Source organism: Schistocerca cancellata, chromosome 3, assembly GCF_023864275.1.
Source record: "Schistocerca cancellata isolate TAMUIC-IGC-003103 chromosome 3, iqSchCanc2.1, whole genome shotgun sequence".
Taxonomy (NCBI): domain Eukaryota; kingdom Metazoa; phylum Arthropoda; class Insecta; order Orthoptera; family Acrididae; genus Schistocerca; species Schistocerca cancellata.
Window position 1 is genome coordinate 867,526,413 of NC_064628.1, and position 21,400 is coordinate 867,547,812.

At 41.8% G+C, this 21,400-nt stretch overlaps 1 protein-coding gene across 1 annotated transcript in view; it reads right to left on the minus strand.

Moving 5' to 3' along the window:
* LOC126175921 (hemocytin) overlaps positions 1 to 21,400 on the minus strand; it is a 486,280-nt gene that overhangs the window by 434,796 nt on the left and 30,084 nt on the right. Inside the window, exons 2-3 of the mRNA XM_049922991.1 lie at positions 14,648 to 14,844; positions 4,375 to 4,429 (exon numbers count right to left, since the gene is read on the minus strand). Coding sequence (XP_049778948.1) covers positions 4,375 to 4,429; positions 14,648 to 14,844 — 252 coding nt within the window. The remainder of the gene's footprint in view (positions 1 to 4,374; positions 4,430 to 14,647; positions 14,845 to 21,400) is intronic.

Sequence of the window (21,400 nt, forward strand, 5' to 3'; positions counted from 1 at the left end):
TTCATTTTTCCGCAGTGCTCCCCCCCCCCCCCCCCCCTCTCTCTCTCTCACACACACACACACACACACACGCACTTACAGATGGAAGCCCTTTAAAAAATACCTCCAAAGCAAAGGACCAGAATAAGCAGGAGCAAAGTGTGGAGCAGATAGAAAGATTCCTGCTTTCCTAGTCTTATACGAGAGGCGTTTGAAAAGCCCATGCGAAGTCCGAGAGACGGTACCACCAGCGTGTATCAAGGTCATGTTTAGTTAGTAGCATCTTTGGAAAGAACACACACAAATTTTCAGCCATATTGGTCCATTTCTTTGTGTTTGGCATTTGTGTGAATCAAAGAAGTCGAATGATTGTCAAAAAATGGACGAAAAGGAATTTCGTGTGGTGATTAAACATTACTTTATGAAAGGAAAAACGCCTCAGGAGACTAAAGAGAACCTTGATAAACGTTACAGTGACACTGCACTTTCGATTAGAACAGATTATAAGTGGTTTCAAAATTTTCGGAGTGGCCATATGGGCACAAGTGATGCTGAAGGTTCTGGATGCCCTGTGGAGGTTATGACTCCAGAAATCATTGATAAAATCCATGATATGGTGATGGATGACAGAAGAGTTAAGGTGCGTGAGATTGCTAGTGCTGTGGGCATCTTGAATGAATGGGTAAATAATATTTTGCATAAACATATGGACATGAGAATGCTATCCACAAGAAGGCTTCTGCAATTGCTCATGCTTGACCAAAAATGGAATCGTATGACATGTTGCAAGGATGGTTTGCAGCTGTTCAGGAAGAATCCGCAGGACTTTAAGCATCATTTCGTCAAAGTGGATGAAACATGGATACATTACTATATTCCTGAGACCAAAGGACAATCTAAACAATGGGTTACCAAGGGAGAATCTGCACCAAAAAAGGCGAAGACTATTCCTTCAGCCAGAAAGGTTATGGTGACTGTCTTTTGGGATTCGCAAGGGATAATCGTCATTGACTATCTGGAAAAGGGTAAAACTCTTACAGGTGCATATTATCCATTGTTAATGGACTGTTTGAAAACTGAGCTGCAGAAAAAATGCCAGCGACTGGACCACAGAAAAGTTATTTTCCATCACGACAATGCACCAGCACACACCTCAGCAGTTGTGGTCACAAAATTATTGGAAATAGGATTCCAACTCGTTTCACATCCCCCCCTATTCTCCAAACTTGGCTCCCTTGGACTACTATTTGTTCCCCAATTTGAAGAAATGGCTGGTGGGACAAAGATTTTATTCAAATGAGGAGGTGATTCCAGCAACTACTGGCTATTTTACAGATTTGGATAATTCCTATTATTTGGAAGGGATCAACAAATTAGAACAGCATTGGACAAAGTATATAAGTTTAAAAGAAGACTATGTCAAAAATTAAAAATATTTACCCCAAACACGTAAGTAGTTTTTATTTCTGCACGGACTTTTCAAACGCCCCCCCGTACACCCCAATCCTTTCATTACTGCCAGGCTGCAAAATGTTTATGTACCTCACCATCAAAAACAAGTATCATGACAACTGCATTGCTGCTGTCTAGATAGACTCTAATATGGAAACATGGGTTTAGGTTGTTGAATGAAATTGCCACACAGAAGCATGATACAATAAAACATACAAAATATTTGTGACGTTCTGTCTAAAATTTGAACCTTTTGCACTTTGCACTTCCTATCAGTTTGGTATGTATGAGAGGCAATCAAAAAGTTTCTGTTTGACAATCATGCAGTCCAGAACAAGTATGCCAGTCAGGCAAAATCACCATGAGCACTGAGGTAATTATAGCATCAACACACCTGATTTGAGATACCCATTTGGTAAAACACTTTGTCCTCCTGTGTGAAGAAGTAAGTGCCTGTCCGATAGGACTCATCAACCTTTCAAGACAGACTATAGGATGGGTGCTCAAGTGTCTCCCACTTGAGTTGGCATAACTTCTGCATTACAACATTTTCAATATGGGGACATGCGTTACCATGAAGCAGCAGCACCCCTTGCCACATGTAACTTGGCATACCATTCCACAATGGTGGTTTTCAAGAGACGTGCCCCTTGAACATTCTTCATTCTCCAAGGGATGTCTGCTGGTGTTTGTCCTTCAACGGCCAAGAAAAGAATAACAGCACATTGGTCCAGTTTTGAAACATATGGTAATAACATCACTATAGTTCATGTTTCTGCATTTACTGGACAAAAGTCAGAAAGACATGAATGCCACAATAATCCTTTGTGTACATATCAGTGCTCGTGTGTATCAGAGTCACACTATGTTGTGTGTATCCTGCACCAATGTCCTCAAAATGAAACTTTCTGAGTGCGCTATGCACACACATCAGAAAAAGTTTTGCATCACCCCGGTTCCCAGAACTCCTCAAGATAGACATTGACTGTGGATATTGTATCACAGACACAGAACCTTTGATTGTTCAGAGATGTCACTAAACCCAACCAAAGATGTAAACAACCATGCATGAGCAGGGCCTATTAGACGGAGGGGGTTCGACAGCTGATCAGGTCCAGTCATTCCACCAGGAAGGAGGTACATGGCTTGTGTTGTCTGCGGTTCAACTATGTCTAGATGGTCAGTACCATACTTCGACCATGCCTGCATTGTTACTTTGTGCCAGGAACGGCTCTCAACAAGGGAAGTGTCCAGGCATTTCAGAGTGAACCAAAGCGATGTTGTTCGGACATGGAGGAGATCCTGAGAGACAGGAATTGTCAATGATAAGACTCGCTCGGGCCACTCAAGGGCTACTACTGCAGAGGATGATCGTTTCCTAAGAATTATGGCTCGGAGGACCCCTGATAGCAATGCCACGATGTTGAATAATGTATTTTGTGCAGCCACAGTATGTCACATTACAACTCAAACTGTGCTCAATAGGCTGCATGATGTGCAACCTCACTCCCGACGTCCATGGCGAGGTCCATCTTTCCAACCACGACACCATGCAGCGCAGTACAGATGGGCCCAACAACATGCTGAATGGAGGATTGGCATCATGTTCTCTTCACCGATGAGAGTTGCATATGCCTTCAACCAGACAATTGTCATAGACATGTTTGGAGGCAACCTGGTCAGGCTGAATGCCTTAGACACACTGTCCAGTGAGTGTAGCAAGGTGGAGGTTCCATGCTGTTTTGGGTGGCATTATGTGGGGCCAACGTACGCCGCTGGTGGTAATGGAAGGCGCCATAACTGCTGTATGATATATGAATGCCATCCTCTGATCAATAGTGCAACCATATCGGCAGCATATTGGCGAGGCATTCATCTTCATGGACAACAATTCCCACCCCCACTGTGCACATGTTGTGAAGTCTTCCTTCAGGATAATGACATCACTCAACTAGAGTGGCCAGTATGTTCTCCAGGTATGAACCCTATCGAACATGGCTGGGATGGATTGAAAAGGGCTGTTTATGGACAATGTGACCCACCAACCACTCTGAGGGATCTACGCCGAATCACTGTTGAGGAGTGGGACAATCTGGACCTACAGTGCCTTGATGAACTTGTGGATAGTATGCCATGAATACAGGCATGCATCAATGCAAGAGGACGTGCTATTGGGTATTAGAGGTACCAGTGTGTAGAGCAATCTGGACCACCACCTCTGAAGGTCTTGCTTTATGATGGTACAGCACGCAATGTGTGATTTTCATGAGCAATAAAAAGGACAGAAATGATGTTTAGGTTGATCTCTATTCCAATTTTCTGTACAGGTTCTGGAAGTCTCGGAACGGAGGTGATGCAAAACTTTTTTGATGTGGATATAATATATCATTTGTTCTCCAGTGCCATTTGATCAGAATGCTGCATTTTCTCTTAAAAAATTATTAACTGACTGTCACTAGTAATAAAGGCTGCTTGCAGTAAAAGTGTGTCTATCTTTCCTAGAAACTTCTTGCCTCTACTGATATGCCCCCAATTTTCAATCATGTGTAAACTTCATAAAACATTTCTTTCCTTTAAATTTCCCTTATCATCCAAAGAAACAATTTTTTGTGCAAAATGTGCCATACATGATAATTTTCTTCTTAGTGATTCCACTGCTACTATTTTATTGACCTAGTCTATCTTCACAAGTGTGTGAACACTTTTAGAATGGTGTGTTGGCATTCTTCTTTTAATGCAAGATACATAGAAACCATGTATATTTGTTACAGTACAGCTGTCTGCATAAATTTCGTGCAACACAGTTGCAGGCCATGATATCCATCTGTCCATTCATTCATTTTTTTATTTTTCTTCTAAATTCCCAATTCTTTTGTACCAACCTTTAAAGCCAAAAGCAGTTAGGATAAAGGATCAGAGAAACAGCAGAAAGTTTTCATTTACCTGCCAATTCTGCAGCTTAAGCGGGCATTGACGATTTTTGGTGCCCCTACACAGTCTGAAAAAAAAAAAAAAAAAAAAAAAAAAAAGAGATAAGATATGTCAAAAATGATCATGAATATGACACTTTACAGAATATCTTGATAGCAGCTGAAGACAATAAAATTTCTTTTTCAAAGGCACTTTAACAATACTGAAGATAAAAAGAAACTGTTGTATTGTAATCAGCTGTACTGTTCTCTATGAACACACACACACATACACACAGTATAACACATTTGACACAGAAGTGAAGCACATTATTATCAAAATCAGAAAAAAAAGTAAAGATGACAGAAACACAACAACAAAACTTCAACCATCTTTAAAAATTTAAGACACACAAATAAACACAAACATACACACAAAACTCTAGCTTTCGCAACCAACGGTTGCCTCGTCAGGAAAGAGGGAAGGAGAAGGAAAGACAAAAGGATTGGGTTTCAAGGGAGAGGGTAAGGAGTCATTCCAATCCCGGGAGCGGAAAGACTTACCTTAGGGGGAAAAAAGGACAGGTTTACACTCGCACACACACACATATCCATCCACACATACACAGACACAAGCAGACATTTGTAAAGGCAAAGAGTTTGGGCAGAGATGTCAGTCGGGACGGAAGTACAGAGGCAAAGATGATGTTGAAACACAGGTGAGGTATGAGCGGCGGCAGATTGAAATTAGCGGAGATTGAGGCCTGGCGGATAGCGAGAAGAGAGGATATGCTGAAGGGCAAGTTCCCATCTCCGGAGTTCTGACAGGTTGGTGTTAGTGGGAAGTATCCAGATAACCCGGACGGTGTAACACTGTGCCAAGATGTGCTGGCCGTGCACCAAGGCATGTTTAGCCACAGGGTGATCCTCATTACCAACAAACACTGTCTGCCTGTGTCCATTCATGCGAATGGACAGTTTGGTGAATGGACACAGGCAGACAGTGTTTGTTGGTAATGAGGATCACCCTGTGGCTAAACATGCCTTGGTGCACGGCCAGCACATCTTGGCACAGTGTTACACCGTCCGGGTTATCTGGATACTTCCCACTAACACCAACCTGTCAGAACTCCGGAGATGGGAACTTGCCCTTCAGCATATCCTCTCTTCTCGCTATCCGCCAGGCCTCAATCTCCGCTAATTTCAATCTGCCGCCGCTCATACCTCACCTGTGTTTCAACATCATCTTTGCCTCTGTACTTCCGTCCCGACTGACATCTCTGCCCAAACTCTTTGCCTTTACAAATGTCTGCTTGTGTCTGTGTATGTGTGGATGGATATGTGTGTGTGTGCGAGTGTAAACCTGTCCTTTTTTCCCCCTAAGGTAAGTCTTTCCGCTCCCGGGATTGGAATGACTCCTTACCCTCTCCCTTGAAACCCAATCCTTTTGTCTTTCCTTCTCCTTCCCTCTTTCCTGACGAGGCAACCGTTGGTTGCGAAAGCTAGAGTTTTGTGTGTATGTTTGTGTTTATTTGTGTGTCTATCGACCTGCCAGCGCTTTTGTTGGGTAAGTCTCATCATCTTTCTTTTTAAATATATTTTTCCCACGTGGAATGTTTCCCTCTATTATATTTAAAAATTTAAGAAAATTTATGTAGGAAATAAGACACACACATTAAATCTATACAGGTGAAGGATACGGGAAGGCATTCTAAACCACAGATCAGTTGAGACAGGCATGTAAAGATTCAGACACGATAATTGTCTTAACAGTTGGACTTACGTTCCCGAGTTGCAAGCACTTGGTAGATCAAAAATGAGAGCTGTGGGGATGGGGGTGGGAGGGGAGGGGGGTGGGAGGGGGGGGGGAGGGGAGTCCTGTGGTCCAGCTGAATACTGAAAATTTTAAAATGAAAGGTAACAGTGAGGGTTAACATGAACTAGAGGGTGTAAATAACAGCCTTTATGAAAAAAAAAAAAGAAAATGCATTTTAAATGACAAACATTAGCCACACAAAAGAAATACAAATAAGAGAATAATTAGAAGTGGGAAAGGAAGAAGGCTCAGAACAGAATCTCTGAAGAAGAAAAGGAGGGGAAATGTGCCTTTTGTTAAGACCACCCACTGTGAAGGAATAATAAAGTATGTAATGAAGGATCTACAACCATCCCTAAAGTTTTCAAGCTCAGAACAGAGGAATCACATGCTCCACTACAAAAAAAAAGGTAATGTTTTGCAATGCAAGAATCAGATGCATCAGAACCATAAGGGTACAAAAAAAGGGTCACTGCACTTGATACGGTAATTGCAATAGATTCACTTCCTTTAAGTGCGAAAAATGTAGTACAACAAAGTGCAAATGTGAAATAGTGATGTAAGCATTTGACAGCCTTTTTCTACGAAAACCTCCACAGATGACATTTTCGACACAAGCAAGCTTGGCTAATCCCAGGTAACTTAAAAAAAGGTATTGCAACAATTTGACTGGTATTTTCAGGTGGCTGCATTGAGTTCCTGATAAGCAGACTGACCATCCTTTGTGGTATTCCAAAATTTATACATAGGTCTCTTTAAATGAGATGGCATATGACACTAGCCACATAGTAACATCATCACATTGTAACATCACACTCAGAAGCTACTTTTATTTTATGAAAGAAGTAGGCTGTGTACTGCCTCAAGTTTCATTGACTCCCTTTCTCCACAATAAACAATTGACCCACACACAGTCATTAATACCCTTTATATATTCATCACATCCATCTATACTGGACAACTACATTTAAGACATAACTTTCAGACACTGTGAAGAAAAGATAGAGAGAAACACAACTAGAGAAAACCTTTCCAGTCACAGAATTGAGCCACCACTTACAGTGAAACTTTGATTGCTCCATTTTTTGCACTTTGCATGGGAGGGTTAGGGAAGGAAGTACGAGTTGAAGAGAGGGTAGCTGGGTAGTGTAAGGCATGTCTTTCGAAAGACGACTCAGCACCTCCCCACTTTGATAAGTAAAATAAAGAAAACAAAACCACTCACCTACAACTGTCTAATGCATGATGCATAGAAACACACAAAAGACAAAATATTCACACTAGCTTTCAGGCTCTCACTCATTCTCCAGCAAAAGTACACACCCTCACAAACACAAACTACATACAAACACACAAGTGCACACACACACACACACACACACACACACACACACACACACACAAAGACATACTGACTACTGGTTATCTGTTAATAGAGCAGCTGCCAGGGTAGATGGAGGTGGGGAGGGTTAAGGAAGGAAGCTCGAGTTGAGGAGGGGAAAGCTGGATAGAGTGAGGCAGGTCTTTCGAAGGATAACTCAGTGCCTGCACAAGATGAAAGGAGTTCAGATGGTAGAGAATATAAGAGATTTAGAGGGGGTAAAGGAGGAAAGGAGAGGAAGCTGAACATGAAGAAGGGGGGGGGGGGGGGGCAGGGAGGAAAGATCGAAAGGGAGGGGGTGGACAAGGGGGAAGAGAGAATGGGGAATAGGGATGGAGAGAGGGAGAGAGAGAGAGAGAGAGAGAGAGAGAGAGAGAGAGAGAGAGAGAGAATGCCAACATGGGGAGGGGCAGGGGGATTGAGTGGTAGGAAAAGGCACAGTGTACAACCACAACAGGGAAGGAGTGATGTCGACAGAAGACGGAAGGAAAAAGGCCCGGTGAGGCAGGGAAACAGGTTAGTGGAGGCTTAGACCAGAAGGACTGTGAGAGAGCAGGATATGCTGGAAAGAGGACTCCCATCTGCGTATTCAGATGCTGGGCACTTACCAGAGTAAAAATATCAGTTTCTAATTGTTAAAAATTGGTCTGTTTTTGTGTAACTGCTTTGTGCATAAACAAAACTATTTCCATAACATGTTTAAAACAGTATAAATATGATACATGTAATACAATTGTAAAATACGAGCCACAAACATTGTAACTACTGTTTCTCCTAATTTTATTGTCCACACAGAACAAGTGATTCCCATGAGTGCCCAAAAAGTGAGCGAGGGGGGTACTTGCTCCCCCTGGAACTTGGAGTAGAGCATTTTATTCAAAAAATGGAAAATACTGGATGGAACAACAACAATATGGAAAGGATGGATTATTACTCTCCACATGGAGGAGGCACAGTCACAGATAGACACAATGAAAAAGACTGCTAAAATATTTGAGCTTTTGGACAAAGTTCTTCTCTCAGAGCAGAAAACACACACATATTCACACAAGCACAACCAGCATGCACACAGGGCCAGTGTCTAAGGCTCAACTGAAACTGTGCCTGACATGACCAGCAATCTACTGGGGTGTGTGGTGGGCATAAGGAGGAGGCATGGGGTGGAGAGGAAAAGAGATAGCATGGTAGGGTTGTGGGAGGAAGCTGGTGCTGTCTGCGGGATAACCAACAGCGATAACAACAGTCCTCTTGGATATAAACAGTTTTTGTGTCACCTATAAAATGTAACTCTTAGGGTATGATATGTCTTGAAACTGACATATAAAAATTGGCAATTTTAGAGTTTTTTACCCCCCCTGTCAACAAAAAAATATCTGTGGATGCCTATGGCAGTTACTACCTTCATCTATATCTACACCTACCGCCAACATACATACTCTGAAAGTCACTTTACAGTGTGTGGTGTAGCTTACGCTGCATCACTACTAGTTATTTCCTTTCCTGTTCCACTCACAAACAGAGCAAGGAAAAGAGACTGTCCATATGCCACTATATGAACCCTAATTTCTCCTATCTTATTTTTGTGTTTCTTACACAAAATGCATGTTGGCAGCAGCAGAATCATTCTGCAGTCTGCTTCAAGTGCCGGTTCTCTAAATTTTCTCAATAACGTTCGTCGAGAAGAATGTCGCTTCCATCTATGGATTACCATTTGAGTTCCTGATGCACTTCAGCAATCCTGAGTGTTGACTGAACCTACCAGTAACAAATCTGAATTGCTTCAGTGTCATCCTTTAATTTGATCTGCTGCAGATTCCAAGCACTCGAGCAGTACTTGAGAGTGGGCCACACTAGTGCTTGGTATGTGGTCTCCTTTATAAATGAACCAGACTTCCCTAAAATTCTCCCTATACACTGAAGTCAACTATTCACCTTTCCCAGCTCAATCCTCACCTGCTCGTTCCATTACATATCACTTTGTAAAGTTACATCCAGATATTTAAACAACGTGACTGTGTCAATAGTGAGACTACTAATGCTGTATCGGAATATTATGGATTTGCTTTTACTACTCATTCACATTAACTTACATTTCTCTACATTTAGAACTAACTATGATTCATCACATCAACTAGAAATTTTGTCTAAGTCATTTTATATCTTCCTACAGTCACTCAGCTTTGACACCTTCCCATGCACCATGGCATCATCAGCAAACAACCGCACATTGCTGCTCAGTCTTTTCACCAGATCATTTATATACACTCCTGGAAATGGAAAAAAGAACAAATTGACACCGGTGTGTCAGACCCACCGTACTTGCTCCGGACACTGCGAGAGGGCTGTACAAGCAATGATCACACGCACGGCACAGCGGACACACCAGGAACCGCGGTGTTGGCCGTCGAATGGCGCTAGCTGCGCAGCATTTGTGCACCGCCGCCGTCAGTGTCAGCCAGTTTGCCGTGGCATACGGAGTTCCATCGCAGTCTTTAACACTGGTAGCATGCCGCGACAGCGTGGACGTGAACCGTATGTGCAGTTGACGGACTTTGAGCGAGGGCGTATAGTGGGCATGCGGGAGGCCGGGTGGACGTACCGCCGAATTGCTCAACACGTGGGGCGTGAGGTCTCCACAGTACATCGATGTTGTCGCCAGTGGTCGGCGGAAGGTGCACGTGCCCGTCGACCTGGGACCGGACCGCAGCGACGCACGAATGCACGCCAAGACCGTAGGATGCTACGCAGTGCCGTAGGGGACCGCACCGCCACTTCCCAGCAAATTAGGGACACTGTTGCTCCTGGGGTATCGGCGAGGACCATTCGCAACCGTCTCCATGAAGCTGGGCTACGGTCCCGCACACCGTTAGGCCGTCTTCCGCTCACGCCCCAACATCGTGCAGCCCGCCTCCAGTGGTGTCGCGACAGGCGTGAATGGAGGGACGAATGGAGACGTGTCGTCTTCAGCGATGAGAGTCGCTTCTGCCTTGGTGCCAATGATGGTCGTATGCGTGTTTGGCGCCGTGCAGGTGAGCGCCACAATCAGGACTGCATACGACCGAGGCACACAGGGCCAACACCCGGCATCATGGTGTGGGGAGCGATCTCCTACACTGGCCGTACACCACTGGTGATCGTCGAGGGGACACTGAATAGTGCACGGTACATCCAAACCGTCATCGAACCCATCGTTCTACCATTCCTAGACCGGCAAGGGAACTTGCTGTTCCAACAGGACAATGCACGTCCGCATGTATCCCGTGCCACCCAACGTGCTCTAGAAGGTGTAAGTCAACTACCCTGGCCAGCAAGATCTCCGGATCTGTCCCCCATTGAGCATGTTTGGGACTGGATGAAGCGTCGTCTCACGCGGTCTGCACGTCCAGCACGAACGCTGGTCCAGCTGAGGCGCCAGGTGGAAATGGCATGGCAAGCCGTTCCACAGGACTACATCCAGCATCTCTACGATCGTCTCCATGGGAGAATAGCAGCCTGCATTGCTGCGAAAGGTGGATATACACTGTACTAGTGCCGACATTGTGCGTACTCTGTTGCCTGTGTCTAAGTGCCTGTGGTTCTGTCAGTGTGATCATGTGATGTATCTGACCCCAGGAATGTGTCAATAAAGTTTCCCCTTCCTGGGACAATGAATTCACGGTGTTCTTATTTCAATTTCCAGGAGTGTATATAGAATATAATAGAAGTCCTATTACACTTCAATGATGAACACTCAACGTCAAGGACAACACATAAGATTCTATTACTTGAGAAGCTTTCAAGCCACTCACATATCTGGGAATCTATTCCATACACTTGTACTTTCATTAAAAGTCTGCTGTGTGGCAGTGTACCAAATGCTTTTTGGAAATCTAGAATTATGGAATGTGCCTGTTGCCCTTCATCCACAGTTGGCAGTATATCACATGACAAAAGAGCAAGCTGAGTTTCACATGACCGATGCTTTCTAAAGCTGTGCTGATTCATGAGCATAAGTTTTTAAGTCTTTAGGAAATTTTATTGTATTCTAACTCAGAATGTGTTCAAGAATTATGCAGCAAACTTATGTTACGGCTATTGGTCCGTATGGGGCATATACCATAGAGTACTCTTAGTAAAACTGAAATGGGATTCCATCTGGACCTGGCAATTTATATGTTTCCAACTCTTTCAGTTGTTTCTCTGTGCTAAGAATGCTTATTACTATGTTTTCTATAGAGGACTGTCTGCAATGGTCAAAATGACAGTATGTTTGTACGATTGTCCTGCATGAACAATTTCTTAAACAGAAAATTTATAACTTTAGCTTTCCTTTTGCTATCTTCTATTGCCACACCAGACTGGTCAATGCTTAGTGATTTTACATAGGATCAGAATTTTCTCGGGTTCTCAGCCAGATCTTTTGCTAAGGTATGACAGTGGTAGTTGTTGTATGCTTCAAGCATGGCTCTCTTCACCGAGACACAAATCTCAACTAACCTATGAACTCCTGAACTAAGAGTGCAACAGACTTTGCTTCCTCACAATTTTCCAAGTTTTGTTGTTCAACCAGGATGGGTCTTTTCCATAGACACATACTTGTCCAGAACATGATTTACAGTCTGTTTAAACTTTGTCCATAATTCCTCTATGTCCATCATATAATTCCTCTATGTTCATCATACTGCAACTAATTTATACCAGGTCATTATCTAAGTGAGACGCTAACAACTTTTTATCCACTCTTCTTAGCCTTTTTGACTGGTTTATTAACTTTTGTAGCCATAGTCGCTATGATGACATCATGATCACTAACCCCCATCGCTATACTGATGTAACTGATAAGGTCCAGCCTGTTTGTAGCTGCACTGTCAAAGATATTTCCATTGCATGTAGGCTGCTCAAAGACAGTTTTGGAAAACGTGTTCAAAAGTACTTCACAAGAACTGTCTGTCCGTACACCCTGCAATGAATCCATAGAGAGTCCAGTCGCTACTTGATAAGTTAAAGTTGCCTCCAAGTACTATTGCATGATCTGGGTATTTACATGTTACTGACTGTAGACTTTCTTTGAATAACTCTAGAACTGTCACAGCGGAATCAGTGGCCTGTGCAAACATCCAACAATTCACTTGGTTTCACCTACACCTGTTATATGTGACCAGATAACTTTACTGTCACACTCAGTTTCTATCTCAAGGGAGATAATACTTTTGTCAACTGCAATGAGTACTCCCCTCCTAGGGCATCTAACCTGTCTTTCTTATATACATTTTGTGACTCGCTAAATACCTCAGAGCTTTCTACTTCGAATTTCAGCCAGCTTCTGGTCTCAAGAATAATTTCAGGATGAGAACTTTCCTGAAAGGCAGTAAATTTGGGAACTTTCTTACAAATACTTCGAGAATTTACTAATAGAATTTTGACAGTTGCATTGTCTTTACTCTGGATGTGGTCTGACTTTGCTATCTGCATATCGACTGGTGAGTGTTCATCAGAATATCTCAAACTACTGCCTAGCCTAAAACAACTCTTTATGAAGACTCTTGGATACATGGCTAACATGAGTGACTGAATTGACAGAAACTGAAATACATGGCCATAACAATATTTTTTGTCATCACCAATTTCAGCTAGCAGACAACACAGAGTAACACAGAGTCTAGGATGTCAACAAACACAATTATTTTAAACTCAACTCCACACAACATTTCACTGGTCATTAATTCTAAAAGTCACTTTTATTTTGCAGACATAAGAACCCTAAATACAATGTTATGGATCAATAGTTCTGAAATTAAATTTTTGAAAAATGCCATGCCATTGCTATAGATTTACTGTGACTGGCTACCTTCTATCCTCCCAATGACTTGGAATGCCATAGATTTCTGTGAACTGCTTAGATACTGAATCACCTTCATTCATATTAAAGTTAATGTCATCCCACAATATTGAGCACTCTTGTATTTTCAGAAATCCTTGTATTAAAAATCTCATTGCATCATTCCTAAGTGGTTTCATTGATAAGCACAAATTCCCACTACCATTCCCACAGAATAATCAATTAAGGGCGTTGCTGTAATGATCAGTTTTGTGTGTGTATTGCTTCATAGTTCACATGTGAAGTTTGTGCTTGATTTGGCCACTAGAGGCCACCTGGCCTGCTAATACAACAGCAGTTGCTGCCTCCTTTTGAACTAATGTCTATATAGGCCACAGAGTGCAAGACTCACTCCACCGGCCACTATGAAATGCTAATTGTATTGTACCTTGTCTTCCTTGTGTGTGCACTGTTGGAGTAATAAATTACAGTGTTCTTGGGTTAGAACTGGCATACTAGTTAATACTTGCATCTCCATCTTTTGTTAAATGCTTTCAACAGTCTCTTATTAGCATTAACTGCTGAAATACAGGCTTTTCGTCCCTCAAAGCTGGTATCCTAACCCTTATTATCTTGGCTGTCGAGAGGTTTACTGTTGAGTTACTGGTCAGAAAGGAATAGGTCGAAGACAATTTGCACCAACTACAACCCCACAATGTATAGTGTGTACAACTACAACTCACTTTACTATGATTTATGCAGATGTTCTCTTGCATCCACAAAGTTTCTTATGTCATCTAAACAGCATTCTCCACCACAGACATCTTATAGATCTGATCTGTGAGCCTATGCTTCCTATTTTTCAACACCTGAGTTATGCACATCCATGAAAAATCTTTATAGTAGGATTTAAAGGGTATGATGAATGAATGAATGAATGAGACTTTACAGACAATGACAAAGACAGATATTCAGTTTCTCATTTGGCTAAGAGTAGCAGGCTACATGAATTGTTACCAAAGGAAAGTGTCATTGTTAACATTGTTAACAGAAAACAAAATCTGCTCCCTCAGAACAACAGTAAGAAAACAAAAAACAGATATGAGAACAGAGAGATCAATCAGACATGTAACCGTCTTCGACAAACAAAGTATTTCTAATTGTGAGCTACCAAAGAGGTAATAACAATGACAGAAAAAATCTGTCTCAAAATTTAACTATGATACTGACCAATAAATTATGTCTTTTGAATAGTCTCAGTATTGAAACACAAACATTCTGTGCTATGAGAAACAATAAACACTGCAGCTTACCTCCACTCACAAATTTTCCACCTGTTTTAACTGCAGTTTCGACAGGTACATCACCTCGAGTAGCAGTTTTTCTTCCTGAACCAAAAGAAAAAGAACTTCCTCCATCTGAACGGAAGGAGGAATAGTGACGAAATGAGGCATCTGTCCCACGATTGAACTGCCGTTTTTGTATCCTATGTGGTTTCACAGCTTCAGGCCTGAAACAAAACACGATGAACACATTAAAAAAAAAAAAAAAAACTACATTTGGATTTATACAAGGTAAACTGATCTACAGGGCAAGCATTATGGAGAGATTATGGAATGGAGAAAGGATATAAAAGAGCTTGTATCTACTGTCTACTATCTACTAATTTCCTATTTACTTTCTCAGCTTTGCTCTTGCATATGGCAGGGCCTGCAAATTATAGATACCACCTATCTGGCTTTAAAGCACTGGCTGGATGTCCTTTCTTCCACCACAGAGACCAGTAGGAGTGAAATGTCGTGTATGCCAGCTGTTTGTAAATCACATAATCTTTGCCTTGTGTGTACTTATGCTTCAAACAAAATGTTTCTTCACTGGACTTTTACAGATGACATCGAAAAAAAAAAAAAAACAAAATCTGTGGACAACAGTGAATGCTCAAGAATTGATTAACAAAATTAAAAACAAAATGAATAGGCAGGCCAAATCAAATTTAAAAGCAAGGCATGTGTTTCTCCCCAATACTCTGCACAAAAGCTGTATATAAGAACAAAAATTTAGTAAATATATCATTCTCTGTGCATCATCACCACGTAAATTGTGGTTTATCCTCTCAAATTCAAACTTGGTAATCTCATGTTAAATGTGGCATGCAGATAGTCAGACACCAGAAGCACTAACACTGATGAGTCCTTCCCTCAGAGAAGGAACTGACGTCCTATAGTACAGTGCCATATCTGGAGGCATGTTAGAAGCACTTAAATTGCCTCTGTGGCTGGAAGGAGCTACACCATGGCTGGCTATAATTTTAGCCAAGTTTAGCTAGTTACCCCTCACTACCAACCTCTTGTCCTCCCGCTGATCCACAGTCCTCTGTCTTGACAAGAACACTACACAAAGATTAATTACGTAATGTGTAACCATACGTATTTTGTATGCCTCATAGGCTGCTGTATCTTCCTTAAATAGTGAACCCTTGATCCAACAGCCAATGGTACCAAGCAATCACCCCCTTTTTGTATGTTTTAAAAGAAGGAGAGTCTTTTGGAAGAACTGCAGTCACTTGTTTATTGGTGACATGCATTGGACGGCTTGCAGTGCACTCAGGGAGTTGTAGCAGATAAGGTATTTCATAGTCTGACTGTGTCTCATCTGTGTCATTCTTGAAGTTTTCCCAGCATACCTGTAGATGGCTGGACAGTTGCCAGCCGAAATATTGTGACAAGAAGCCAACATGATCCAGCTGCAATCCAGAAACCTCATCAAATATGTCTCATCTGTCCGAGGTAACTCAAGACGACGTATATCTTAGAGTCACAGACAGTGAACTGATTCAGTAAACTCATTTTAGGACCAAATGAAACTATATGGTTCCAGAGACCTTTCCCAATCTCAGAGAATTATGATATGTGGTATATATGCAGACTGAAATTATTAACGAAAACTTGAACCGAGACTGGGATTCGAACCTGGGTCTGCTGCTCACAAGGCAGGTGTGCTAACCACTATGCCACTACCCTAGCATGTTTCCTTCTACAGTTCAAATTCTCATTCATATCTTCATACCTCAACCCACTGGTATTCCCCCTAAATTTGAACAGCATTGTAGAGGCTCTCCAGCGGTATTGGGACAGCACCACAGCATCAGATGAAATGGGGGGAGTCTGCCAGGCATAGATGCTTTAATTAAATGAATCATTTGATACTTTAATCAATCATTTTATTAAAGCACCTGCTCCTGGGTTTCAGGCAGAATTCCCCATTTTGTTCAATGCTGATGTCCTATTCCAATACAGCTGCAGAGCCCCTACAATGCTGTTTAAGTTTACGGGGAATACCAGTGGACTGAGGTGTGAATGGGAATTTGGATTGAGGTGTGAGGCATGCTGCGTACTCCATGCAGTTTTGCAAAGCCACTGTGCCACATAGTATAGAGGTTAGCACATCTGCCTTGTGAACAGGAGACCTGGGTTTGAATCCTGGCCTTGGTAAAAATTTTCATTCGTCACTTCAGTCTGCATAGGTACATCATGATGTTGAGTAGTCCGATAAACAACAGCACTGCTGTTACAAGATTCAATAAAATAATTCTGAAAACAAATCCTGGACCCTTGTGTTCCGTTTAATCGAGTAAATTTCTAAGAGTAAATCTATGTCTCATAATTAACCAGGATGGCAGCCAGTTGCAACCTGTGAGTAAGGACTGACATTTCTCTGACACCAAGTGTCATTAAACTGCCCTAATTTCCTTTCTAGTGGATAGGTGATTGAAAAAAGTCAAGCTACAGTGCAAAAGCTGTGAATGGTGCTGGTACAATATACATCTGCAGTCACTTTCGATGCCCTCATGCTGGATACTGTCATGATATTTAGGTATATTGCTCTCGCTCATATGTATACAGGGCATTTATGGTTTCACAATTGCATGAAATATTTATATAGGTGGAGCAACTGTGCCAATGTGCTCCCAAGACCTACAGTTGAAGCATTCCAAATCTTTAGCCTTTAAATCCTTTAGGTATAAAATGGAAATGTCGTGTGGCTAGGGCCTCCTGTCGGGTAGACCGTTTGCCTGGTCTTTCGATTTGACACCACTTCGGCGACCTGCGCGTCGATGGGGATGAAATGATGATGATTAGGACAACACAACACCCAGTCCCTGAGCGGAGAAAATTTCCGACCCAGCCGGGAATCGAACCCGGGCCCTTAGGATTGACAGTCTGTCACGCTGACCACTCAGCTACCGGGGCAGATGCAGCCATGCAAGCTTCTCATCAAACATGAAACCCAATACTCTCACATTTCACTTGAAATTCAAAGCAATGTTTCATATCTGATATTTAAAGTAAAAGTGGACCAAAAACCCTGTGTGGCAGGGAACATAAACTGAACAGGACTTATCAGGGATATTGAATGTAAGAGGGCATGCTGAAAAGTAATGCCTCCAAATTTTTAATGTGAAAACTCTTGAAGTTGTCTAAATAAAACAAATGTTATTAACTTTCTACATCTTTATTCTTCAGGTCTGCATATTTATTTTTCAACACAGTCACCCTGGCGATGAACACATTTCTCCAAACAAGAGATCAGTTCGTCGATATCCTCACTGTAGAGTGTTCGATTTTGTTGACAGAACCACACCCTCACCTCTGCTTGCACCACTTTATCACTATCACAATGAAGTCCTCGGAGGTTTTTTTTAAGTTTTGGGAACAGCTGAAAATCAGATGGAGCCAAGTCAGGACTTTAAGAAGAATGATCAATGACAGTGACTCCAAGCTGTCGGACTATTGCAGATATCACAGCACTCGAGTGTGGCCTGACATTGTCATGCTGAAGGAGACAGTGTTCCACATGTGAACAAACTCCTCAAATTCAAAACTTGATCACAGCATGCTGTTTTTCATGTACTGACATAATTGCTTACACATTGCCATGTTACACATTACAATTCGGAGCCCTGTTGTGGCAGAGGGCTGTAAACTTGTAGACATGAAGAATAAATTTTAGAATGTTAATATGGTTTGTTTTATTTAAAAGTGTTTTAAGGGTTTTCACATTAAAAATTCAGAGGGATTACTTTTGAGCATGCCCTCGTATACAAACAATGACAGCATGAATGGTGACAGGTTCATTTGACCCATGGGAGAGTGTCACGAAAATGATGAAAGACTTGAACTGGCAGATGCTTGAAGATAGATGTCAATTATCCCACAAATGCCTACTTAGCCATAAAACATTTCAAGAACCAGTGGGGAATCTAGAAGTGTAATACAGCACATATAGGGAGCGTGATGGCCATGGTTAAACTAACGACAGCAGCATACACAGAGGCATTTAAGCAGTTATTCTTCCTGTACTTCAAGTGTGAAGGGAACAAGAAGGAACACTAAATGTGGTACAAAATGAAGTACCCTTTGCCACGCAGTTCACAGCGTTTTGCAGAGTGTGTATGTAATGTGGAACTGCCCAATTAAAATGCACATGTTTAAAATCAGTGGTTTCTGTCCACTCTTCCAAAAGCCTTTTGTTAGCAGGAGCTGATGTATATGAAGAGAAGATGATATCCCCCAGAAGTTCTATTTGTGGAACAGTCCAGGGATATGATATTTCCAAAGAGTATCATAGGGTTTCAAAGCATAAAAAATGAAAGATTTTGTCAACATAGGATATCATACTTTAAATTGCTCATTCATTCAATAAAACAATGTCCCAAGCTTTAATTCCATTGAAATCTAATGTCCTTTTAACCTTGTGCATGAGACAGAGAACCTCCCTAGTTTTGGATTGAGGCTGTCAAGAGTGTAACTTTCACAGAGCAGCAAAGTCTGCAGTTAGGCAGCTTTCATTATAAACAGCTAGAAGGACTTCTTATACCCCATTCCCTCATGCCATAACATGCTGTAATGGATTTGGTGATATTCAGGAACAGTTTTGGGATCCTCGGATAGAGACAATAGAGAGATAAAGGATAATTATATTATAAAGGATAATTATATCATAAAGGATTATATTATAAAGGATAATTACGTTATAAAGGAAAAGTGTAGTATTTATAATTTTGTTGTTGTACCAAGATGTGACAGAAGAACCAATTAACATTATAATAATATTTATCAGTGTTGTAGTATAAGCCACAGCTGTCATTTTCCAACAATATACAGTGTCAGCAGATAATCAGATGCTCCTCTTCTGTGGCAAAGACTGATAGAAACACATGTCATTCTGTGGTTAATGCCTTTGGGAATTTTTTGTAGACATTTCACGCGGAGTGCAGCAGTCATTGTCAACCTGATAATCCTGTTAATATCTTCCCATATTTTTAGGAATAACTTAGTGGGTCCAAATACTACACTACGCATTACCTGCCACCTACAAACAGTCTCTTGACAGCCTAAATGGTAGCAGGTGCCACCAGGAACCACCAAATTCTTCATAGGCGGCACGTAGCAGCAACAGCGGTGTTGCAATCGAGGGAACTAGCTTGGATCTGCCGGGCCATGTTGGTAGATTCCTCCACCTGCAGTGACCTAAGTTGCACCTTAGCGTATAGCAGGCAGTTGCAGTTGCAGCTCAGCTCTTTGCTCAGCTCTAGGCCATGCACACCAGCTGCCTCTGGCAGCCCACTTGTTGGAGTGCCCTGCCCAGTCTACAACTCAAAGTACTGCGATGCCACACAGCAACTATCAACAATCTTCCTGGGACTCAGTGCTTCTGTGAATAATGACTGTGTACTTGGCTAGTGTGACTACAGGACTGGGGTTTCTATGCACTTTGATTTTTTCTCATGTATGATCAAGGACAACCATTTCAGTCATTACTGTCTGATGTAGAATTCAACTTTTCTGTGTTGCCATGTTCAGTAACAATGTATTTTAAAAACTAAATGGAGAACAATCAAACATATATGTGCCTTTAAAATAAAGGATGCAAACACCTTCTCCTTCCCCTCTCTCTCTCTCCATCTCCTCCTGCTCCCCCTTTCTGTCCATCTCCTCTTCCCTTCTCCCTTTGTTCATCTCCCACCGCCCCTCTGTCCGTCTCCTATGTCACACCAGTTTGATCCCTACCCCCTTTCCAACAGGAGGTAGTTCTTACCCCCACAGTACTTCTTGCAAACAATATGCGGTACGAGTACCAAGTTTGATTGAAACTGAGTCAGTGGTTTAGGAGGAGAGGTGGAACATACATACATATAGCAGCTTCACCCTTGTATAGATATGTCACATACATTGCACACATATATGTCTGACTGACAGCTGTTTGACACAATGGTGTTGAGCCATGTGGTATAATGTTAAGTCTCGAAACATGTCGACAAAATTATTGGCTCACTGCAATGCTCAGACCTGTGACGAGGTTGACAATGAACAGCACAAATATGAAACACACTGAACTTCACACTTTTGAAGTATTCCAGGCCAACTAAATAAAGGAAAGAAATACCAACAGGTTGTTTCAAATATTTTCACACATATTTCCTTCTCATATCCACACTACTCCTGACAGTAGCAGGTGTTTCTTCCTCCCACACTATTTTTCTAGAAATAATGAGTCATGTATATATCAAATATGGTCAACTGCTCCAGGCATTTCTGAGTTATGCTCTTGTATCAGCCTTTTTTACCCCTACCCTCTCCCATTGAGGTGTCTCACTGGCACATAAATTTTTCCAGATGGCAAGCAATATGTGTCTCAAGTTTGGTAGAAACTGCTTCAGATGTTATATAGATATGCTGCTCAGTTACAGTCTTTGTTCCACCATCACCCCCTCCCAACTCCAGTGGTGAAACATCATCAGGACTGTCGCTAGTGAGCCTAGCGACCCTGAAAAATATGGATTTGATAAAACAATTAGTTGCCTCAGACATTTTCGGCAGGCAATAATACACTCTACAAAAGAAAAAAAAAAGTATAAAAGAACAACACACCGCGAAGGATGATACAGAAATTGGTAGAGTGATGTACATGTACACACAAACAAATTATTACAATTTCGGAAAAATTGGATGATTTACTCAAGAGAATGAGCTTCATAAAATGAGTAAGTCAATGACACATTGTTC